General features: G+C 39.3%; 1 protein-coding gene across 9 annotated transcripts in view; it reads left to right on the top strand.

Moving 5' to 3' along the window:
• cep290 (centrosomal protein 290) overlaps positions 1-22,935 on the top strand; it is a 40,697-nt gene that overhangs the window by 4,499 nt on the left and 13,263 nt on the right. For 4 of the 9 annotated variants that reach the window (XM_085462628.1, XM_085462626.1, XM_085462632.1 and 1 more), the window contains 26 exons: positions 877-999; positions 1,483-1,606; positions 5,067-5,239; positions 5,608-5,770; positions 5,905-6,005; positions 6,097-6,163; positions 7,807-7,928; positions 8,171-8,246; positions 9,272-9,387; positions 9,820-9,984; positions 10,895-11,044; positions 11,138-11,253; positions 11,338-11,440; positions 11,856-12,086; positions 12,351-12,551; positions 12,626-12,737; positions 14,800-15,005; positions 15,350-15,501; positions 15,996-16,107; positions 16,400-16,855; positions 16,941-17,105; positions 17,682-17,789; positions 18,220-18,354; positions 18,461-18,730; positions 19,055-19,162; positions 19,457-19,656. In XM_085462628.1, coding sequence (XP_085318754.1) covers positions 877-999; positions 1,483-1,606; positions 5,067-5,239; positions 5,608-5,770; positions 5,905-6,005; positions 6,097-6,163; positions 7,807-7,928; positions 8,171-8,246; positions 9,272-9,387; positions 9,820-9,984; positions 10,895-11,044; positions 11,138-11,253; positions 11,338-11,440; positions 11,856-12,086; positions 12,351-12,551; positions 12,626-12,737; positions 14,800-15,005; positions 15,350-15,501; positions 15,996-16,107; positions 16,400-16,855; positions 16,941-17,105; positions 17,682-17,789; positions 18,220-18,354; positions 18,461-18,730; positions 19,055-19,162; positions 19,457-19,656 — 4,055 coding nt within the window. The remainder of the gene's footprint in view (positions 1-876; positions 1,000-1,482; positions 1,607-5,066; positions 5,240-5,607; positions 5,771-5,904; positions 6,006-6,096; positions 6,164-7,806; positions 7,929-8,170; positions 8,247-9,271; positions 9,388-9,819; positions 9,985-10,894; positions 11,045-11,137; positions 11,254-11,337; positions 11,441-11,855; positions 12,087-12,350; positions 12,552-12,625; positions 12,738-14,799; positions 15,006-15,349; positions 15,502-15,995; positions 16,108-16,399; positions 16,856-16,940; positions 17,106-17,681; positions 17,790-18,219; positions 18,355-18,460; positions 18,731-19,054; positions 19,163-19,456; positions 19,657-22,935) is intronic. The other 5 variants (XM_085462631.1, XM_085462629.1, XM_085462634.1 and 2 more) reach the window with 3 other exon arrangements.

Here is a 22,935-nt window from a genome sequence, read left to right as displayed (position 1 = left end):
TAACAGATGAAGTATGGGGCTTAGCATTGTCTTGCTGAAATGTGCAAGCCCTGTGTTGCTCTATATTTTTTTTAATGCGGTGCTGTCTGTGGGGCTGAAGATCAGAGGCACCCAGTACTGGTATTCAGCCGTCTCTTCTGGATTTCTCCAAATTTTCTGAATCTTTTGATGATGGTATGTGCTGTAGATATTTAAAGTATTTAAACATTTTTCTGACTTCCACAATTTTTTAGACAGACGGGTGAAGATCTTGCCCATCTTTATTTCTGAGAAACTTTGCCTCTATAAGATGCTCTTATAATAGTCTGGTGTCTCACTGACCTGTGGCCAGTTAACCTAGTTAGCTGCAAAATGTCCCTCCAGATGTATCTTTTTGGTACCATTTCAAGTTTTTTGTTGCACTCATCCCACCTTTTTAAACATGTGTGCTGCAATTGAATTCAAAGTGAGTTTCTATTTTTCGGGAAATACTAAAATGTCTAACTTTAAACATTTGATATGTTTTCTGGTGAATGAGATATGGGTATGTGAGCTTTGCAGATTCTGTTTTCATTTAAAGTTTGAACAGCATCCTAGCCTTTTTGAAATTGTGATTGTGAATAAATACTTTAGCTATGAATCTTTCATCTGTTTTATCTGGTTCTTACAGCTGGTACAGTGTTCTCAGGTTTCAAAGTCTCACCTTTACTTTTCCAAGAACACTGCTTGTCAATGTGGCCAGATTGCTCAGTCTTTCTCTTCTCGCACCATTGAACCTTCTTCTTGAAGGCATTGTCCATGTGGGCACCTGCAAATTTCAGTCACTGAGTTCATCACTGAGTTTTGTTAAACTATTCTACAGGACTAACATGAGTTTACTTTTGTTGTTCCTGATAGCTAGTGCTGTCTGGGAAGGACGATGAAATTTTGGTGTACCAGCAGATGATTCGTGACTTGAGGGAAAAGCTGCGTTCAGCACAGCTGGACTTGGACAAAAGCAACATTCTGGCCTTGCAACAGGTCTGTTCAAAAATAGGGATGAAATAATCTCATTTGTGTATAAACATTTCTGACTTTCATCTCCTGCCATTGTGGTGCACTGAATTGTTTATACGTTTATTTTTATTCTTTGGAACAGGGGCATCCTAATTTGGAGGTTATAGTCATATCTTGTTTTCCACCTATCTGTATCTATGTGTATGTCATGTTTCTTCTTTTGGTTCTCTCTCTTTGCCCTGTCTTTACATATAAATCTATCCTTCCTTCCATGTCTCTTGCTGCCCTGGGTCAGGTCATATATGAGCTCTGCGCTGTAAGTTTCATCCATCGTGGGCCTCTTATCTTGTAACCTCCCGTTGTTTTCGGTCCATAACGTTCTCCAACAATGAATGTGTAAATATTTATGTGTGCCACAGCTGTGTAAAATGTGTCTAACATTGAAATCCTGATAATTCTGTGTTTTGTGTTGTGTTGTGTTTTGATTTTGTGGTGAATATCCTAAAGGTTGTCCAAGAGCGTGATAATCAGATCAAGATGCTGAGTGAGCAGGTGGAGCAGTATACAGGGGAAATGGAGAGGCACACCCTACTTATTGAGGAGCTAAAGACATCTACGAAGAAAGACAGAGGTTTATACATCCCTGTTTAATTTATCAAATGTTGTTCATTAGCCTCTCTTCTGACAGTTGTTGATTGCAGACATTTGTAGTTACGGGGGAATGCCCAAAAAGAGCAAACTGTAGACCAACAGGTTAAGTTAACCTTAAAAAAATACCAAACATCAAAATATAATCATCATAAAAGATATATGTTCTGAATATATCTGAATTTTTGAGATAGATGTTTTGGTTTTATGTTGTTTTTTTTTGTTTGTTTGTTTTTTACATTTTTGAGATTCATGATTAAACTAAAATGTAAACTGTTTAAATTAGAACTGATAAAACATGGTTGCATGCCTAAGAAGGTAAATGGCTCAGAACTTGCAGGTGCCACTGAGCAGTTTATGTATTTTAATGTGAGTCAGATTTTTCCCAAGTGTTTTTTTTTTTTCTTTAAACAGAGCAAGGGATTTTGGACATAACATTTCTTAGCATATTAGCTTTTTGGATTTTTTTTTTTGTTACCAGTGTCAGTGTTATTAGTCCCCAAAAAACTGACCTTTTAATGAGACATAGGAGAAACCACAAACCACTGATGTGCAATGAAGAGCTTAAAGCTTGTAACATCGAGTTAAAACTGAGTGTCATCATCAGTGTTTCCAAGTATCAAGAACTGGAGTAATCATCAAGAATTCCAAGGAGTTGCCACAAAGCCTGGAAGTGAAACATTTCAAAGAAAGAAAACTAGTGAGAAATGTGCTCAGACATACAGTGGGGCAAAAAAGTATTTAGTCAGCCACCGATTGTGCAAGTTCCCCCACCTAAAATGATGACAGAGGTCAGTAATTTGCACCAGAGGTACACTTCAACTGTGAGAGACAGAATGTGAAAAAAAAAAAATCCATGAATCCACATGGTAGGATTTGTAAAGAATTTATTCGTAAATCAGGGTGGAAAATAAGTATTTGGTCAATAACAAAAATACAACTCAATACTTTGTAACATAACCTTTGTTGGCAATAACAGAGGTCAAACGTTTACTATAGGTCTTTACCAGGTTTGCACACACAGTAGCTGGTATTTTGGCCCATTCCTCCATGCAGATCTTCTCGAGAGCAGTGATGTTTTGGGGCTGTCGCCGAGCAACACGGACTTTCAACTCCCGCCACAGATTTTCTATGGGGTTGAGGTCTGGAGACTGGCTAGGCCACTCCAGGACTTTCAAATGCTTCTTACGGAGCCACTCCTTTGTTGCCCGGGCGGTGTGTTTTGGATCATTGTCATGTTGGAAGACCCAGGCTCGTTTCATCTTCAAAGTTCTCACTGATGGAAGGAGGTTTTGGCTCAAAATCTCACGATACATGGCCCCATTCATTCTGTCCTTAACACGGATCAGTCGTCCTGTCCCCTTGGCAGAAAAACAGCCCCATAGCATGATGTTTCCACCCCCATGCTTCACAGTAGGTATGGTGTTCTTGGGATGCAACTCAGTATTCTTCTTCCTCCAAACACGACGAGTTGAGTTTATACCAAAAAGTTCTACTTTGGTTTCATCTGACCACATGACATTCTCCCAATCCTCTGCTGTATCATCCATGTGCTCTCTGGCAAACTTCAGACGGGCCTGGACATGCACTGGCTTCAGCAGCGGAACACGTCTGGCACTGCGGGATTTGATTCCCTGCCGTTGTAGTGTGTTACTGATGGTGACCTTTGTTACTTTGGTCCCAGCTCTCTGCAGGTCATTCACCAGGTCCCCCCGTGTGGTTCTGGGATCTTTGCTCACCGTTCTCATGATCATTTTGACCCCACGGGATGAGATCTTGCGTGGAGCCCCAGATCGAGGGAGATTATCAGTGGTCTTGTATGTCTTCCATTTTCTGATGATTGCTCCCACAGTTGATTTTTTCACACCAAGCTGCTTGCCTATTGTAGATTCACTCTTCCCAGTCTGGTGCAGGTCTACAATACTTTTCCTGGTGTCCTTCGAAAGCTCTTTGGTCTTGGCCATGGCGGAGTTTGGAGTCTGACTGTTTGAGGCTGTGGACAGGTGTCTTTTATACAGATGATGAGCTCAAACAGGTGCCATTCATACAGGTAACGAGTGGGGGACAGAAAAGCTTCTTACAGAAGACGTTACAGGTCTGTGAGAGCCAGAGATTTTCCTTGTTTGAGGTGACCAAATACTTATTTTCCACCCTGATTTACGAATAAATTCTTTACAAATCCTACCATGTGAATTCATGGATTTTTTTTTTTCACATTCTGTCTCTCACAGTTGAAGTGTACCTCTGGTGTAAATTACTGACCTCTGTCATCATTTTAAGTGGGGGAACTTGCACAAAAATACTTTTTTGCCCCACTGTAAGTGAACGACTTAAAAAAAAAGTGGGAATTGTAGTCTCAAAGAAGACAGTCACTAGAACCTTGCACAGGAGTGAACTCCTAGGTTGCAGTCAGCCTGGAGAAAGATTATGCACACTGGAAACTCGGCCTTTGAGACGAAACTAGAGCTCTTTGGCCTCAGAGATGTTGTTTATGTTTGGAGGAAGAAGGGAAAAGTGTAAAATCAAAAGAAAATCACAGTGCCATATAGGGTGCATCTGGCTTGTCGTTTTGTCTTCCAGCACATCATGATCCCAGCACGTAGTACACTACTGGAACTTTAACATTATGCACTCCACACTGTATATAAATGCCACTTGTTTTGCACATATTCAACTCTGTATATTTTATATATTTTATTATTATTATTATTATTATTTTTTTTTTTTTACTATTTAATTTGTAAAAATGTGTATACACACACACACACACACACACACACACACACACACACACACACACACACACACACAGGAAAATATTTAGTATACACATCCAGAAATGCATACACTATTATATATTGTACATATATTTCTTAGTTTCAGGTTGGCCATTCTTGTATTTTGCTCGTTTGTGTTGTTGTGTTTGCACATCTCTGTTGCTTGTGGGGCTCGCACACAAGAATTTCACTCGCATGTGCTGTGCCAGTGTGCCTGCACATGTGATGTGACAATAAAAGTGATTTGATTTGATTTGATTTGACGTAGTAGCATCCAGAAATCCAAAGTGAACTTTACTGTATGGCTTCCAGAAAGCCCTGACTTGAATCCCTTTGAAAATGTGCATTGTAAACTGAAGACAAAATTTCTGCCAGAAAACCATCAAATCTGGAGGAACTTGAAAGATTTGCCAAAGAACAATGGGCTGAAATTGCTCAGGAAACATGTGCGAGACTGTTGTTAAAAGGCTGTTTATTCAGCAAAAAAAAACCTGGTGATTGGGTTCATCATTTTGACCCTGGTAGTTTTAGCTTTTTGTAAAAGAATTTTGCCTCATATATCTGTCTGTCTATCTATCCACACACACACACACACACACACACACACACACACACACACACACATATATGCATAATTACAATTACATTTGTCATTTGTTCTTGAAGGCCTCCCACCTACCTTACAGCAGAAGAAAATGGAGGGGCTGAAGTTAAGGCTAGAAGCTGCAGAGACAAGAGCAACGGAAGCAGAGCATGCGGTAAAACTAGCAGAAGCTCATGCTGAGGAAAAAGACAAAGCACTTATTGAGGCTTCAAACCGCTTGAGCCAATATGAGTCTGTAAGTCTGCAAACATATTTTTTGTTCCTCATTTTTTTCTGTTTTATTTTGGCTTTCAGTAAAATGTTTGCAGCCAAATTAAATTATTTGTGACTTAATTTCCAGGAATTGATGCATGTGATTTTTTTTTTCCTTTCCCCATCCATCCTCACTTTTAATAGAGACATTGAAATGACAATGTGACTATGGTGTGATCCACGTGCTTTTTTTGGTCCACAAACATGGTGTTTGTTTTTCACCATGCCAAATCACATCCTGATTTCCACAAAAAGCATATGAGTTAAAAACAAGGAAAAAAGACATTTAGACAAGACTTGCTTTTTGGTGAATGAAACACTTTGAACAACAACTTGGTTTCTGTTTTACAGGGCACTTATGGCCTGGAAGCAGCCATTGCAGAGATCAAAGAGTGTAAAAATCTAATTAGAGAGAGAGAATGTGAGGCAGAGGCCATGACCAAAGAGATCAACCAGCTTGAGATGAGAATCAATGACCTCATGGACGAAAACGAAGGTTTTAGAGAAAAACTAGGTCAGATGTTTTTTTTTTTTGTTGTTTTTTTTTAACTTGAATGGTCACATTGCTCAGTATATTTAGACAACACTCACTGACGTGGAACTATAAAATTAATTTAGCTTTTGTTTATACTGATCTTGACTCCGAAGGTCTGGAACCAAAGCAGGAAGTGGATCTGACAGAGTTTAGGCGTGCCACAGATCTCAGACAGCGCCGGTACAAAGCAGAAAACCAAGTGCTCACCAAAGAGGTATAGTGGGAATTATACTGGTTAAAGCCAATATTTTTATATGTAATTTTGCTCATGAGCGTCTTCTACTAACACCCTGATTATTTTCTAGATTGAACGACTTGAAGAGGAAAGACTGGAATTAAAGAAACAAATCAGACGCATGGTGAAGGAAAGAGGTGACATTAAAATCACTCGGTTTAATTCCACAGATTGTTCCTTTAAAAAGTATATTTGTATATCAGCAACTCTTTTCACCCATTCTGAAAAGCTCATGTGTAGTTGGTTCACCACATCTATCGTGTAAGGCAGGGGTCGGCAACCTTTCTGATGATGAGTGCCATCTAAAATTTTATCAGAAGTCAGTGTGCCATATGATTGCATTAGCAATAAATGTAATAATGCTCTATATGAACAGTTACACCCTATATAGGACCACTTTATAGAATTATATTTGTTCGCAGATGTTGGCAGCTATCAGTGAATAGTTATCAGCTATTTTGAAACAAAAAAAAGACACAACAGACATAACAAGAACTCCATAACAGCAAATGAACTGTACAACAGAAAATGTGTGTTTGTTAATACAGGGATACACATGTTAATGTGATCTCTCGTCTCCCACTCAGAGACACAGGTCTCTGTGTGTCCAGCATTCAGACGGCTACCTGAGGACACTCATGTGAGAGAAAATCTGTTCACACAGATATGTAGAGCCAAGTACTCTCAATAAGGCCTCTGCAATGTTCTGAAGACAGTTAAACTTGTCAGGTAGTGATGTCCAGCAGGTGAAAATATAAGCTCCATGAACACGCACAGTTGTGGATTCCAGCTGCGTTTGTAGTTCTGCAAACTTTGACCCCCACAGAGTCGAGCTTTTCAGTTCAATCAGCTGTATTTCTATGTCCTCTGTCCAGCCAGTTAATGCGAGACAAATCCAGCTGCTCATTAAAGCTTTCTGGTTTGATCAGAAAAGAAAACATTGGTCCATACACCTGAAAGTCCTGAAAACGCATTGTGAATTCTGTCTTGAGTCTACGGCTGTATTGGTGTATTTCTGCGGTGCTGATGCTGCGCTGAGCGGGACAGCTCCTGAAGCATTTCAGAATCAGAATCAGAATACTTTATTAATCCCGAAGGAAATTTGAAGTGTTGGAATGTGGAAATTTCAACATCGCTTGAAAAAACTGCCAGCTAGCCACATCCCTGTTATTTTTAGCCAACTATAAGTTGAATCTGGTAGTTGGGGTTGTTAGCTAAAATACCGTCATTAAGAATTGGCACAACTATGCGAGCTCATTTGCGATGTGCACCACTGGCCTGGCCAATAATTTTTTAATGCACCTTCTCAGATTAATTCACTGTGCGTTGTGCGCCGTGCCATCAGTTAACCCAGCTGGCGCACGTGCCCAGGGTTGCCGACTCCTGGTGTAATGTCTCCACAAACAGGCACATAGGCCTCAGTAAGGAGCCTTGTCCACTATGTTAATGTGAAATTTATGTCTCTCAAATCCAGTTGTCCCCTATTATATACACAGACATGAAACCTACAACACTCCTTTAAGGTTCCCGGTCAGACCAAACTCATTTTCATCCTTTTGTGACACTTGCTGTCAGTTTTAATGGAAGGGACATATGAACACATTGGCCCGATGATATCTTTTCCTTGCAGGGTTTTTCCACCTAAAATGTATTTGTTTGAACCAAATCTATTGGTTTAGCTTGTACAAAAGGAAGACATTTAGCTATTTTTCTCCTGACTTCTCTTGAATTTTGAGTTTTGTTTCAGACATACATTTTAAAAAATGTTGCTCTTAATCAGCTGTGTCTACAGGGATTCCACAGTCAAGCTTACTGCTGGAGGAAGATGTTAGACCGAGCAGGGCGGCACAGCTGTCGCTCAATCAGAGTGGCATGTACACAGATGAAGAAACCAGGCGCAAAGTAAGACTCTCAGTAGTGACATCACCTCTTGCCACCTGACTTAGTGCCCTATATTAAAAAAGAAACATTCTCATCAAACAAACTAAGTGAGAATTATAATTTTATTTCATATTATTCAGTGAAGAATGCACCCTTTGTTGCATATTGCTTCCCATGGAATACCATGGTATACCATGGGAAAGGGTTATGTCAAAGTTTTCAGGGTTTTTAATTTGAAACGTTACGTTAACACTGCATTTCAGAATGAGTACCTTGAAAAAGAGTTAAGCAAAAAGGAGCGAGAGCTGGAACTTCACCGGACCCAGTTTCAGGTCAAATGTAAGTGTAGTCCTGCTCTGACTTCCACTTAAAGTTCACACAGATGTTTTTACACTTGAGTCACTGTAGCATCTGTACATTATGTAATGAGACGATGATCAATGCAATATATACTGTATTGCCAAAAGTATTCACTCACCCATCCAAAAGATTGAATTCAGGTGTTCCAATCACTCTTAGGCATAAAGACTGCTTTTACATATGTTCATGAAAGAATGGCTCGCTCTCTGGAGCTCAGTGAATTTTAGTGTGGGACCGTGATACAATTGGCAGATTGTGATTGGCAATCCATAATCTGATGTATGAGTCTAGGTTTGGCGGTTGCCAGGAGAACAGTACTTGTCTGACTGCATTGTGTCAAATGTCAAGTTTCAAATCTGGTGGAGAGGGGATTATGGTGTGGGGTTGTTTTTCAGGAGTTGGGCTCAGCCCCTTTGCTCCAGTGAAAAAAAAACTCTCAATGCTTCAGCAAGACATTTTGGACAATTTCATGCACCCATGCAGTCTTGTGGGAAGAGTCTGGGGACGGGCCCTTCCTGTTCCAACTTGACTGTGTACCAGTGTACAAAGCAAGGTCTGTAAAGACATAGAAGAACAAGTTTGGTGTGGAAGAACTTGACTGGCCTGCACAGAGTCCTGACATTAACCTGACAGAACATCTTTGGGATGAATTAAAGGGGAAGCTTCTGAAAGAATGGTAAAAAAAATTCCCATACACACTCCTAAACCTTACGGAAAGCCTTCCCAGACGAGTTGAAGCTCTTACAGCTGCAAAGACATCACATTAAACCCTTTGGATTAAGAATGAGATCCCACTCAAGTTCATTTGTGTGTGTGTGTGTGTGTGTGTGTGTGTGTGTGTGTGTGTGTGTGTGTGTGTGTGTGTGTGTGTGTGTGTGTGTGTGTGAAGGCAGACAAGCGATTACTTTTGGCAATATAGTGTATTTAAAACATTTTTATCTGAATGATTTATCTCTGGGGTACTGCTTCCCCATTGTTATTCATTCCTGTGCATGAACTCTTAGTGGAAGAACTTTCAAAGGTGAAAAAAGATCTGGAGGCTGCTCTGAAAGATGTCCTTCAAGCAATGAGGATTAATCAAGAGGCTGTTTCTGTTCCTAATCTGGAAAGGTTGGCCAATGTAAGTATGCATGAAAACTGATGTGAAACAGTGCTTAGTTTAAGACGACATTTGATTAATAGATAGTGTTTTTCAACGTGTTTCACACGGGCTCACTTTACATCATGCCTTTACACGTAGATAAGCTGAAAACTATGGACTTTGTCACTCGTCTGCATTTTACCGTTGACCTTGTCATTTGATGAAACACAGGGTTTGCCTCATAGCAACCTGATAAACAAATGTGGTTAGCTTCAAAGAAAAAGGCAAGAAAGCCATGCAACATACCAATCAGCAAGGAAGTAGCAGATGCTAGCACACACCAAACACATGAAAATCAATCTTGGATAGTGGCATAAATGTATTTTTATCCTCTACAACTGTTGCATCGAGGATTTGAGAATAGCTGGGGTTTTTTGGGGGTGGCAGTAAACTTTACTCATTCTCCTACAGGCTTTAGATGTCAGTGGCATGGGTGGCCAGTCTGAGTCAGCCCCACACTTCAAGTCCCAAATACACCAGCTGGTGGGGAGAAATGAAGAACTGAGGCAGGAGCTAAAATCAGCTCGTGAGGAGGCAACCGACAGCTTGAGTCAGCTTGCCAGAGCCAAAGAAAAGGTAGATTAATATGATTTAAGTTAATTACACAAATTAATAATGTGGTGGACTGGCAGCTTTATTTGGCCATATTTCTGTCTTTGGCAAGAAAACAAAGCGGTATGATTTCTCAACTTTCTCAAAGCCAAGCATGTATTAAACTCTAGTTATGGAAGCCCAAATCCCAGTGGTAATGGTTGCGTGTTTCTTCTCCAAATCCAAAAAAATTATTTTCTTATGTAAAAGTTTGTAACCACTGAAATATAAAGATTTATGAAGATAGCTGCATGCCTGGCATGGGCTCCATGGCGGAGAGTCATTAACATGTCTAGAAGATATTTTTTTCCTTTTTTTTTGGCCTGGTCAGTCGCCTGTTTTTGATATCTGCTACTTCTGTTTCATATAATGAGAGAAACGAGGTAAACAAACTTCTGTCTCAACTGTTCAGCATGCATTCAGTTTCAATTTTCAAAATGATAAAACTTTCTTACAAATAACACTTAACAAAAGCCACATTATCCAGAACACAGACAGTAACAATTTTGTTTAAAATGGGGAAGCCTCCTTTACAGAACTCCTCTGCCATTTCTCCAGTTTTATTTTCAAATAAGATTTTCTCTTTTTGTTGATTATTCTTTTTCATTATTTATTCCTTTGTCTGATAATTTTTTTCACAAGTAGTGTAGTGTTATTTTAATCATCTATGTATTACTGCCTTTAGTCTCAATAATGTTTTGTTACCTTATGTTTGTGGTACATTACAATGGCCTCCTCACATTCAGTAATCAAGCAATCCATGCCGTATTGTCCCAAACTGTGCTAAATAATACTTTGAATCTAGAGACAAATGCAGGAACTTTTTGATAAACAACACAACGTTTAATAGCCAGGTTTTGCTTGTGATTTTTTTTTAATTATCTGTGCCTGTTAGATATGCCAACTTGAAAGTGAGTTGGAGTTGCTCAGGAAGTCTGGCAGTAATGGAGTCGTCCTCAGACCTCTGACCCTTCCCGAGGGCCTGGAGCCCAGCAGCACTGAAGTCATCAGTTCCCTGAATGAGTACGCCGTTCGACTCCTTCAGGTTAGTGTCGCTGTCTTCCAATAATAAGGTTGGGAAGAACTATAAACTAATTGTTTCAAGTAAAATCTAAATAAATTGATCATAATCATTTAGGAGCTCAAAAACAAGGAGGAAAAAATGCAGAAACTTGCAGGTGCTCTGGAAGAATACAAGGAGAAATTTTCTGTTATTAGCCATCAACAGGGACTTCTCTACAAAGAGTACCTGAGGTGGGTTATCATGAAAGGTTTTGCGCATTGTGGGTGATTTATTTACATGTAAGAATCTCAAATATTTTCCTGTGTTTTTCTCAGTGAGAAGGCAAAGTGGCAGAAGGAGAAGGAGACATTCACAGAGATGAAGAACAGGCTGGACAAACAAAAGCAGGTGGATGACGTTAAAATCAAAGAGTTCAGTGTAAGTCAGCTTTAAAAGGTTAATAATACTTAAATGCTACAAGATGCACTGTGTTTATTTTGCAAACACTTTCAATGTGGCTCTCATTCACTCACATAGACATATGGTTTACGATGATTCACTGTTAAAGGCTGATAACATGGAACTAAATGTGTCTCAGACAAATTACTGGAATATTTTCCTTTAACTCAATAAACATAAAATGCACATTAGGGGAACAGACAACTTGTTCTGGTGTGTAGTGTGCAATATCAGCAAGTCGACCAGCAGCTCTTAAGTGATTAAATAACTATGTTTTGACATTTTTACAAATTTGAGATGTACAAATATAAAATATCAGGGTAGAATTTTGCTGTGCTTCTTTTTCCTTCTGGTGTCAGTTTTATTAAGAGCAATTATTCACCTTATCTATCAGGATCTGCTGGACACACTTCAGAAGGATCCAGAGGACATCAGAAGACAGCTGAGTGAAGCAATTCGTAAGCTGACAGTGCTCAAAGTTAATGAGAAGAAACTGGCGCGACGCTACACAACCCTGCTGGAACAAGAACAGCACCTCCGCAAGGAAAACGGCAAGCTGAGAGATGAGAGCAGCCAGATGCAGGTTTCGGTCACTCAGAGGATAGGTTACCTTCAGAGATACAAGGTACCAAGAAGCTAAATCCCACCAAAAGCCTTGGGGGGGAAACCGATTCTTATCTATTGTCTTTTATCGCAACTAGGTGAGACTATATAAAACATTTTACATAAAAGTTTCTCACTCAAAGTTTTCTTTAAATAACAGAAAATAATTTATGAAATATTGTGAACATTTCTATCAGAGAGAGTGTAGCAAAAAGTTGTGTTTTTAGCACTACTGTATGTTCATTCAGCACCTTTCTAACGTCATTGCCTTTTATTTGGTCTTTAGGAAATGGCTGCATATAAAATAGCAGCACTACAGAAAGCTTTGGATGATAGTGTGCCCTCATCAGACCTGGAGAAGGCTAACAAACAGTACACAGAGCTAACAGTCAAATACAGAAACATGCTACAGAGAGACAGCCACCTCATACAAAGAACCACCAACTTAGAACATTTGGAGGTATTAAAAAAAACATTTCCTGACCAGGTTTGTCCCACATCTCATGTTGTGTTCTTGACTAATGATAACACTTTATTAATCTTTTTTTCTTTTCCTCTCAGAGTGAGAATGAGTCTCTCCGAGAACAAATCTCTGCCATGAATAAAGAACTGGAGATCACGAAGGAGAAACTTAATACTTTAGAGCAAAGATGGGAGAACATCCCTTCAACAGGTAAACTAAGGATATTGATCATTACAAACAGTTTTGTTTGTAACAAAATTCATCATATAATGATGTGAGTGTTGGCCACAAGTACAACATTAAAAACTGATTCCCACCTTCAACAAAAACAATGGTGGGTGGGGTGGGTAGAAGAATCAAGAATCACATCTGAACTGCATATCTGAAATAAATTGGTCTGAAAGAATTTTGGTTCAACCTCAGTTTTTATAAATTTGATCCTATTCTTGTCCATAAAGAGGTTTAAGGGAACATCTTGTAGTTCAATATAAATATTTTGAAGTTAGAATAAAAGATGTTCCAGCATTCTTGGATTCACAACAAGGTATCACAGTCTATGAAGGCTTTTACAAGCTGAAGTTTCCGCCATGAAAACATTCACTGGGCTGTGGTAAAACCGCTGGAATAAACCAAGGGCACAGGCTTCCCACAGGGCCAAAAATTACAGTTATTTATGTCTACTGCTTTCTTCCTGAGCTTTTATCTACTGTATTGTCCTGCATGCAGTGTTGTAAGACAGCTTGAATACATTTAGTGCTCATTGGATCTGAGCCATAGCTAGTGGGGTCATTGCATTCCTGTCTCAACAATGAGGAGGTTGGGTAAAATTCATCATATAATGATGTGAGTGTTGGCCCGGCTGCAACATTAAAAACTGACTCCCACCTTCAACATAAACAGTGTAGGGGTGGGTAAATTGTATAACAATCACATTTTTGAATTTCATATCTGAAAGCAAATTGGTATGAAACAATGCTCGTAGACAGTTGTGTATCATTTTTGCTGGATAACTGCTTGAAGTTTTGCAAATCCTCAGTTCACCCCACAGTTTGTCAAAGAGATTTATGTCAGGGCTTTGTGCAGGCCATTCAATAACATTCACTTTGGTCTTCTGGACATAGTTCTTGACCATGTTTTGGGTGTTTGTCATGCTAGAAGACAAAACGATGATCTAGACCCAGTTTTGCTGCTGCTTAAAGTTTTTCTCCAGATTCTTCACGTATCCTTCCTTCTTCCTGATTCCTTCCACCTTGACGAGATTCCCAGTTCCAGGCGTACTGAAACATCTTAACAGCATAATACTCTCACCACCATGTTTTACTGTGGTATTCTTTAGGTTGTATGCTTCTCCATTCTTTTTCCAAACTATGTTTTAACGGTCTGTTTTTAATCTCATCTGATGAGCGTCAAGTACACAGAATCTTTCTCCAGGTTGCCTATAGCATGCTTCAACATTCAATTCATTCCTGTGCATGGTTCTAGTGATTGTCTTCTTTGACACTACAATTCCTAACTCTTTCTAACTCATTCACTAGTGTCTTGGCAGTTCTTTTGAATCTTCAGGCACATTTCTCATTAGTTTTCTTTCCAGAGTCTTTGAAATCTTTCACTTTGTACCTCTGCCAGGGTCACTCTGCACCGTGTGGCTCTTCCTTGAATTTCAGTTTCAATTTTCAGTTTTATTTGTCATATGCAAGTTAGCACAGGGTCAACATTGCAATGAAATGTGTTTGACGAGCAGCAGTCACTCAGCAGCATGAATTTCTTGATAATAGTTATCGTTCCAGTTCTTAACACTCGTAAACGCTCAAGTTTAAAGTGGTTGTTTTTGTTTTGGGAGTGTTGTTTTTTGCACGTGCCTAGTCAAAACCTTCCTGAGGTTTTTCTGCCTGGAAGATAACCCTCAGTTTTAACGTGGTTTTACATGCTTTGAGCACTACAAAGTCACAGCAGTCAGTTTTTCAAATAACTAATAATATTTGACCTTGGTCATTTTTGTTTGTTCTGAAATCATTCTGTTATCGTGTGCCAACAGAAGTAACTTGTGCTTTCTAAATAAAATTAGTATGATAAGAATTTCTATGTCGAAGATTGATTGCTCTGTTAAAAAACGCACTCAGGAAATTTTTGGCTAATAATTTTGTCCTTATCTGTATACAATGCCACAGTTTAACGTCATTTAAGTAAATTTTGCATATAATCTTTATATTTGTATTTAATATATTGTGTGTGTTAAATTATCATTCCACACTGTTTATTGTTTTATTATCAGGAGAAGAAAATGAGATGGATAAGGCAGAAAAGGCATCACTCAACAATGAGATGATATCTGCTGCAAGACGAATCACCACTTTAGAGATGAAGGAGCTGAATGAGAGGCAGAGAGCTGAGCATGCCCACAAAATGTATGAGTACGTGAAGAACTCACTTAAGCAGGTGGAGGAGCGCAATGTGGAACTGGAATCCAAGTTTGTGGAAGTATGAGACCAAGGAAATAGACAGATATGTTTTTCTGTGGCACATGAAATGTGTTGTTTTCCCAGCCATCACCATGACCATCTTTTAACATATCTAAAAGGCTATTTGGTTTACCTGACACATAATGTTACAGTGAGAGAAGTGAATTCATTTTGATTGGACTGGATTTGCATTTTTATGCTATCCAGAACCTGCTCAAAAATAATTTTTTATTTCATTATCTTAACATTTTAGTTCACAACCTTTGCGATATATCTCGCTTGTCAGTCTCTATCAGGTTGTGGGTGTTCAAAAAAGAATTTATATGACTCTTATCAAGAAGTCTTACTTCTGTTTCTCTTTAGTTGACTAAGATGAATGTGGAGGCCCAAAGGCTTGAGCGGGAGCTGAGAGATGAGCTGGCAAGCAGCGTGAGCAAAGCTGCGAGCGATGCAGACAGAGCCAAGATTGCAGAGCTGGAGAAGGCAGAGGCTGAGCTTCGCAATGAGGTTTCTAAGTGCGTCTGACAGCGACTATGCCTTAGATTGATTTTTGTTTTTGTTTTGTTTTTTGCTCTCTATTGTGTGCTCTAAGTTTTGATAAGCACTGCAATCACAATCATCCCGTGTGTGTGTGGAGGGGGAGGGGGGTGGATTTATAGAAGCATAGGTTTTGAGGTCACAGCATTGTATTCAAGATCAAGCATCAGGATCCTATCAAAGATAAGCTTGTCCTTGTCAGGGGGGGTTCAAAATATTACAAGCAAGTTTGATTTTTATGATTGTTTAGTATTGATTGATACCACTACCACCATTTATCCATTCATCAATAATTAAAGACAATGATCACAGTGTTTCACTATAAAATACCAGATCATTAACAAAAATTAAAAAACACCTAAACTAATACGCAGCTGTAATGTTGGTATTTAAAGGGATTCATTATTTTATTTTAAAAACAAAACATAAAACATGTTATGTTGCAATTTCTATGCTTTTTTCCCTTTGGCAGGCTTCAGGAGGTCTCTGATGTGGCTGTGACACAGGTGTCTGCTCTACAGGCCAAACAAAAAAGCAACGAAAAAGAAGTGGAAACTTTGAGGAGGCAAATATTGGACTACCAGGTAACTTGGTTTTGCTTTCAGCTTCTTTACTTGAGTTTACGTTGTTTAACCTGATGACTGTGTTGATAAAAGAACTTTCTCAAGCAGGTCCTTTACTGCACTTTCTGTTTGTTGCCATTTGACAGTGAGAGATACTTTGAAATCAATCATTCCAACTTTTTATGGTGATTTGTATAGATTTTCAGATCTTTGCTTTCAACAAAAAAGTGGAACAAATGTCAGTGGTTTGTTAAATTCTCACATGTCTGCGAGACAAAAATCAAAGAGAAATCATGCTTTGTTTTTCACTCAGTCGCAGTCAGACGAGAAGGCCCTCATTGCAAAGCTTCACCAGCACATTGTGGCTCTGCAGCTCAGTGAGTCAGATGCTTTGGGAAAACTTGAGGCTGCCACCAATCACATCCAGCAGTTGGAGGCCTACAAGCTGCGAGCTGAACAGCGGCTCGATGCAAGTGAGCGTACTCTGTTTCTCGCTCGCCAAGAGGGCAGAAACCGCTCGAAGCACCTACGGCAGACTATCCAGTCGCTCCGTAGGCAGTTTGCAGGTGCGTTGCCACTTCCTCAGCAGGAAAAGTTCTCTTTGACCATGCTGAGCCTCCAGGAGGACCGAGCAAAAGCTCAAGAGGAGAAAAAGAGGGCAGAGCAGGAGAGCAAGAGAGTGGAGGGAAGGGCAGAGGAGCTGGAATTAAAGCTGCAAGGGCTGGAAGAGCTCGTCTCAACCCTAAAGGATGTGAAAGGGGCCCAGAAGGTTAGTGGGGAGTAATATTCTTGAGATCACATCTTGTCTTGTTTTGACAGTTGCCAAAAACCACACTGTCTATGACTTAAACCAGGTCACTGAGTGGCACAAAAAGATGGAGGAAACTCGCCTGCAGGAGCTCAGGAAAGGCAGGGAGCTGGTGGTCCAGAAGGAGGAGATAAAATATCTCTGGAACCTTGTAAAGGAACAGGAACAAACCATCCACTCACTGGAAGAGGATATTGTTCAGCAAAAGACTGTGAGCGAAAAATTTATTCTTACACACACCCAAATTTGCTCATTTCTCAATCACTATAAAATTCAAATTTTATTTGTCACACACAGTATGATATGCAGTGAAATGCTTACACAACTGCTCGTGACATAAAGAAAAAAAAAAGGCTATGAATAAGATAGGAAATAAATATGAAAATTAAAAAGGGTAAATTTAACTAGGAAGGAATAAAATATATAAATTAAAGTTGAAAATAAAATAACTGTACAACAAAATACACAATACACAAATACACAGTATAGAAATATATAAGAATGTATGAAGAAATATATATATATATATATATATATATATATATATATATATACACACACAATAACAGCAGCTGTACAGTATTAAGTGGAAATGAAGAAATATAATGTCCAGTGTTGTGCAATCCACACATGAGAGTTACACAGAAATTGAAATGATTGTGGGCTGATTAAACTGCAATGAGTGGAGATTTTTTGTGAATACATATTTAGGAAACTTATTAATGAGGTTTTAGGTGCATAAGCACTTCGGGGTAATGCAGTAATATCTTCTCATTACTGTATAAAGCTTCACGAAGAATGCCAGCTTGCATGGGATCAGCGAGAGGTGGAGATGGAGCGTCAGCTGGACTATTATGAGAAGCATCAGGATGAAATTCTGAGCAATGCAGAAAAGGTAAACCATTGTTTAACTAATTAAAAAAAAAAGAAAACACTGAAAACAAAACCAGCTGGATTTCCAGCTTTTTCCATTTTTAATCCTCAACTGTAAAAGGCTGATGGACCGGGCATGGTGGACATCCATCATGCGAGAATGAGGCAAAGTGATATAGAACAAGTTCATGCGTTTCCTTAAAGTCTCAGATGAATATTGGTGATCTTGACCTCATGGTGAGAGGTCAAGTTATCTTAAAATCTTGTGTACATGATAACTTGAAAGATGTCACCTAAGATTTTCGAATTGATACCATAAGTGTATCTACTAGGAGGCTGAGGGGCAGCACTGGCAGTCCAGTTTTTGATTATTTAATGTGCAATTTTACATGTAATTAGTTTCTTTAACATGCTATTGCAAAGGTAATTACTCTATTTTTGTCTGTTGTAAGCTTGATGAAGGTAAAGGATGGCTACCAGACCCAAGTCTACCTCTTGCTCGTCAGTTAGAGTTTACCTTGGGAAAAATCAGAGAGCATGTCCGCACCATTTTGGAGACACAGGCCACGTGCAGAAGTTTGGACAAGGCACAGTATTTTGTCCCTGTTCACATACTCAGCAGTCCCTATAAGTATATAGCAATATTATTTTTTATTTATTATTGTTTTAATTTGTTCATTTGTACATATGCAGAAATTGAAAGAGAGGGAAGCAGCTCTGTGGAAGGCAGAACAGAACATCGTGTCAAGGGATAAAGTAATCAACGAGCTGCGTCTGCGGCTCCCAGCTGCTGCCGACAGAGAACGGCTGCTAGCCGACCTTGCCAAACATGAAGAGGGGCAGTCAGACAGACAGTCTGCCCTCAAGCTGGCTCACCAGACCATCAAAGACCTGCAGGATCGACTTGACAAAAAAGAGGATATAATAAAGAAATACCAGAACCAGCTGGCTCAAGCTAGACAGGTACAGTGATATAAGATGAAATATTGGCTGTGCAGTGATTTTAAGCACAGCAAGTCTCTGATGTTGATTTCTTTTCTATGGGCTGAGGAGAATCATTAGCAAGTCAGTAAGATTTTATTAGTGATTAATTGCAGTGTTATAGAATCTTCAACAGGTGAAAAAATTAAAATCGCAGATCTTAAACAGGGTAAATATCACTGGTTAACTCTATACATGAAGTATTTCAGTTATTTACTTCATTTAAGGCACCATCACAACAGTTTAAACATGTTTTCTTTTTTAACCATTTATTTGTTTAATTGTCCTCAATGGTGTTGATACCAGGACCAAGAGGAACTGATAAAGAGACATCAGGAGGAGATGAAGATGTTGCACGAGAAGCTGGACTTGCACACAGACACCTCGCTGGATCGCTTCAGACAGACAGCGATGGTACTGGTGCCCTTGTTTCAGAACTTTTTTGTTCTGTTTTTGTAGATTTTGATCTTTGATGTAAGGCTCACAAGAACGTTAGACCACTGCAGACCAGATAAGGCATTCAGATTCATTTCTTGAAGTGTATTTCCACAAATAACTGGATGTATTTCACACCAATTTTCCCAACGTAACAAAAGATAATCAACAAAGGATGTGCTGTATTTGTATAAAGAAAGACCAGCAGAGAAAAACATGTCTCTAAGAGTCTTTGAGCTTATAAGGCTTCTGTTTAATTCTCTCTCTGTCCAGGAGTTGATGAAAAAGCCCACCTTAAGGGTACCAACCTCCAAACACGTGGAGCGTCTGGCTGAGCTAGAGCAAACAGTGGCCGAGCAAGACATTTCACTTTGCTCTCTCACTGAGAAGCTGAAAGTGACCACTGCTGAGCTGGAGCGACTGAAAGCTACCATGGAAACAGAGGCTAAGAGACACGCTGGCGAGACGTCAAAGTGATTATCACTTTTAGTTGGTTTTTTTGTTTTTTTTAAATGTGTGTTTATTTCAGTTTTTTAACCCAGTGTTTGCGACTAAAAGTTATATTAAAGCAGCATCGGAATGCTTAATGTTTCCTTAATGTAGTCTGTAAAGTAAATATTTAAGTACTTCATGGATGTAGCTACTCATATTGGTTGCCCATTTGTTAGGGAAGTCCCACGTGAAGGCACAAGATGTACATTTTTGCTTTTATTATCTTGGTTCACTGCACATTCAAATAATAGCACCTTGTGCAAGCAGAGCCTGTTTTATCCTTCTTAATTACTTTAATGAGAAACATAATTTATAAAATAAATATCCTACTGTATTCAGTATGGCTTAAATCTATCAATCAAGACCATAAATGCAACAGGAAAGAGTTTACTGGAGTCATTTATCCAGGAAGTTGAAGGATGTTTTAGACTTCTGTGCAATCAGACTTTTTCTGCAGCCAGAAGAACCACTTGCTGGTGGCCCTTCCAAAGAAACAGCTGTAAGACAATTTCTACATTAGCTTCACTATACAGGCATAACATTACAAGCACAGATTAATTCTTCTACATGGCACCTTTTAGTGGGTGATATATATTAGGAAGGAAGTGAACATTTTGTCTGTAAAGTTGATCTGTTAGAAGCAGGAAAAATTGGCAAGCATAAGGATTTGAGTTGTGATGGCTAGACGACTGGGTCAGAGTAAAACTGCAGCACTTGTAGGGTGTTCCCAGACTGCAGTGGTCTTGTATTTGCTTTGTATCTATAAAGGAAGTGGTCCAAAAAAAGAACAGCGGTGAACCAGCAACAGGGTCATGGACGCTAAGGTTCACTGATGCACGTGGGGAGTGAAGGCTGGCCCGTGTGGTCCAACAGACCAGCTACTGTAGCTCACAAGGAGCACAACAACAAGTTTGAGGTGTTGACATGGCCTCTAAATTCCCCAGTTCTCATCTGTGGGATGTGCTGGACAAACAAGTCAGATCCATGGAGGCCTAATAGGACTTAAATGATCTGTTGCTAACATCCCAGTGCTAGATACAACAGCACACCTTCAGGGCTCTAGCGGAGTCCATGCCTCAAAAGGGTCAGGGCTGTTTAAGCAGCAAAAAGGGTGACCACCAGTGCTGTGGACATGGGTTCATTTTAATGGATTCATTCATAACTATCCAAGAAAATGAGCATTGCCAGAAGTGTGTACCCATACTTAACCAAAACATTCAATTTACTGAAGAAGGACAGCATCAGTGTTGTGACTGAAAGGGTTTGGCTGGCTTAGTGCATATGTAAGAGTTTCTCTTTCAGAGAGCAACATGTTGGAAGGAGGGTGCTTGAATTAATGATGTAAATTTGATTTGCACTACACAGTTTAATGGAAATTGCAACAAATTTAATGCTAAAAAAACATGTTATACTGTGTCTGATGTGGTTGTGATAGATGCGTCTACACTCTATCAGAGTGATGGCTCAAAGCAGTGACCATGCCAGTGTCTTGTAACACATTGAGTCCTCATTCTGCCTGTTTAAAACTGAGCCTCACATATTTCTGCCCCTCAGTCATGCTGGTATTTTAATGGAAGAGTGCAGAACTTAATTCTGTTACTGAGTTACTTTTTATAGTGAGCTGTTGTGTCTGCAGTGCTTTAGATGTTCAGTCACATTTTGACACAATAAAAATGTCTCGTGCTGAGTGTGTCTCGTGCACGCACATGATAAAGTAGTTTGAAACACTGCTCTCCTCTGGGTACATCGAGTCAAATTAATACAGTGGACAGCTGTCCACACAAGAACTTCTAACAAAAGAGTAGTAAGAGCAGGTTTCCTGAATGTATGTGCTGTGTGGAATTGGAAGCCAAAAAATACATTAACGATAGTCTAAGGGGCTTTTGGGAAAAAAGCATCTGGGCTTCTTTAAGTTAACGTTTCCAAGTTAAGTTTAAGTTTAAACTTAAAGATGTCCAGACGCTTTTCTTTCCAAGCTCCTTAGACTATGATGACCTGACTGACTGAGAACCTTCACAGACACACATTAACAATACATTTCTTAAACAGAGGTGGTGAGATGCACAAATTATTGAGTAAATGATATCACTACGGCATTCTTCAAAGCAGTCATATGCTTTAGTGAAATGAGTAACTCACAGTTGTGAACAGATATAAGCACAGCCTTAATCTTGCGTGGGCCTCTTCAATAATGCAGCTGCAGTTAAGACTCGTGAGGTGATGATGCAAATATCTGGAGGCTGTGGTGGTATTGAATAGTACCGTGTTATATTTTATAAGTATTTAAGCTATGGGTGCGTCCACACAAAGATGCAACTTTTCTAGACTTTTGTTCTCAAAAGGCCTTTAACACTACAAGCTTTAGCCATTTGCTCACATGTTCATACAGCTCTTATTGTAGACATATGACATTTTCCTTATCACACTCACATACCAATAGAAGCTTTGTTTTGGGATTCAGAATATTGCCCAAGGACACTTTGAAAATGCACACTGGATTAGCCAAGGATCGAACAACAGACCTTCTGATTAATGGGCAACCCAGTTTGTGACGTTTGATTCGACATGCTATCTGTAGAAATTAAAAAGAATATCTATGCTTGTGTCAAACTCTGACTTATCAACATTAGGTATTTCAATATTATTTAAACTCACTGAGTTAGAAGATTTAAAAGAGTAGAGATTTTTTTCAGGTTTAAGGATATGAAGTGTGAGACTACGCCCTAGAACTGGCATTAGACCCTGTTAACCCTTGATATGCTGCTATGTTGCTTTTCACACAGTTGATGCAATGGCTGAGATCATTATAAGCCTGGGATCAGAGCTGCATTAGTGCCTGACAGATTCTTTCCTTAGTTTACAAAGCATCATTCCACAGCTCCTTTGTCCTGATCTTGCAGACTAAAATACTAACGCCTACACAGTTATATCACTGGCGTTACTTCATATCAAAATGGCAAGTTGTACTGACCACCTTAAAGTACTTTAGAGTAGAAGCCACATTTAACAACAAAGTCTGTAACTGTGGGCACTTTGTCTGTCTCTTATACATGGGAAATTTAGAATCACCAGTTAATCTAACATGCATGTGTTTGAAGTGTGGAAGGAAGCTGGATTACTCAGAGGAAATCCAAACCAGTCACCAGGAGAACATCCAAAAACAGAGAGGTCCCACTTGTGGTTCAAACCAGTAATTTTCTAACTTTATGGCTGTAAAGTAACAATGCTAACTACTGCCCAGAGGGGAAAAAAATGTTGCT

The sequence above is a fragment of the Copadichromis virginalis genome, linkage group LG7, assembly GCF_057382275.1.
Source record: "Copadichromis virginalis isolate Kocher_CV1m ecotype Utaka linkage group LG7, C_Virginalis_male_GT1.1, whole genome shotgun sequence".
Classification (NCBI taxonomy): domain Eukaryota; kingdom Metazoa; phylum Chordata; class Actinopteri; order Cichliformes; family Cichlidae; genus Copadichromis; species Copadichromis virginalis.
Note: the sequence above shows the minus strand (reverse complement) of the source record. Positions and strands in the feature narration are given on the sequence as shown.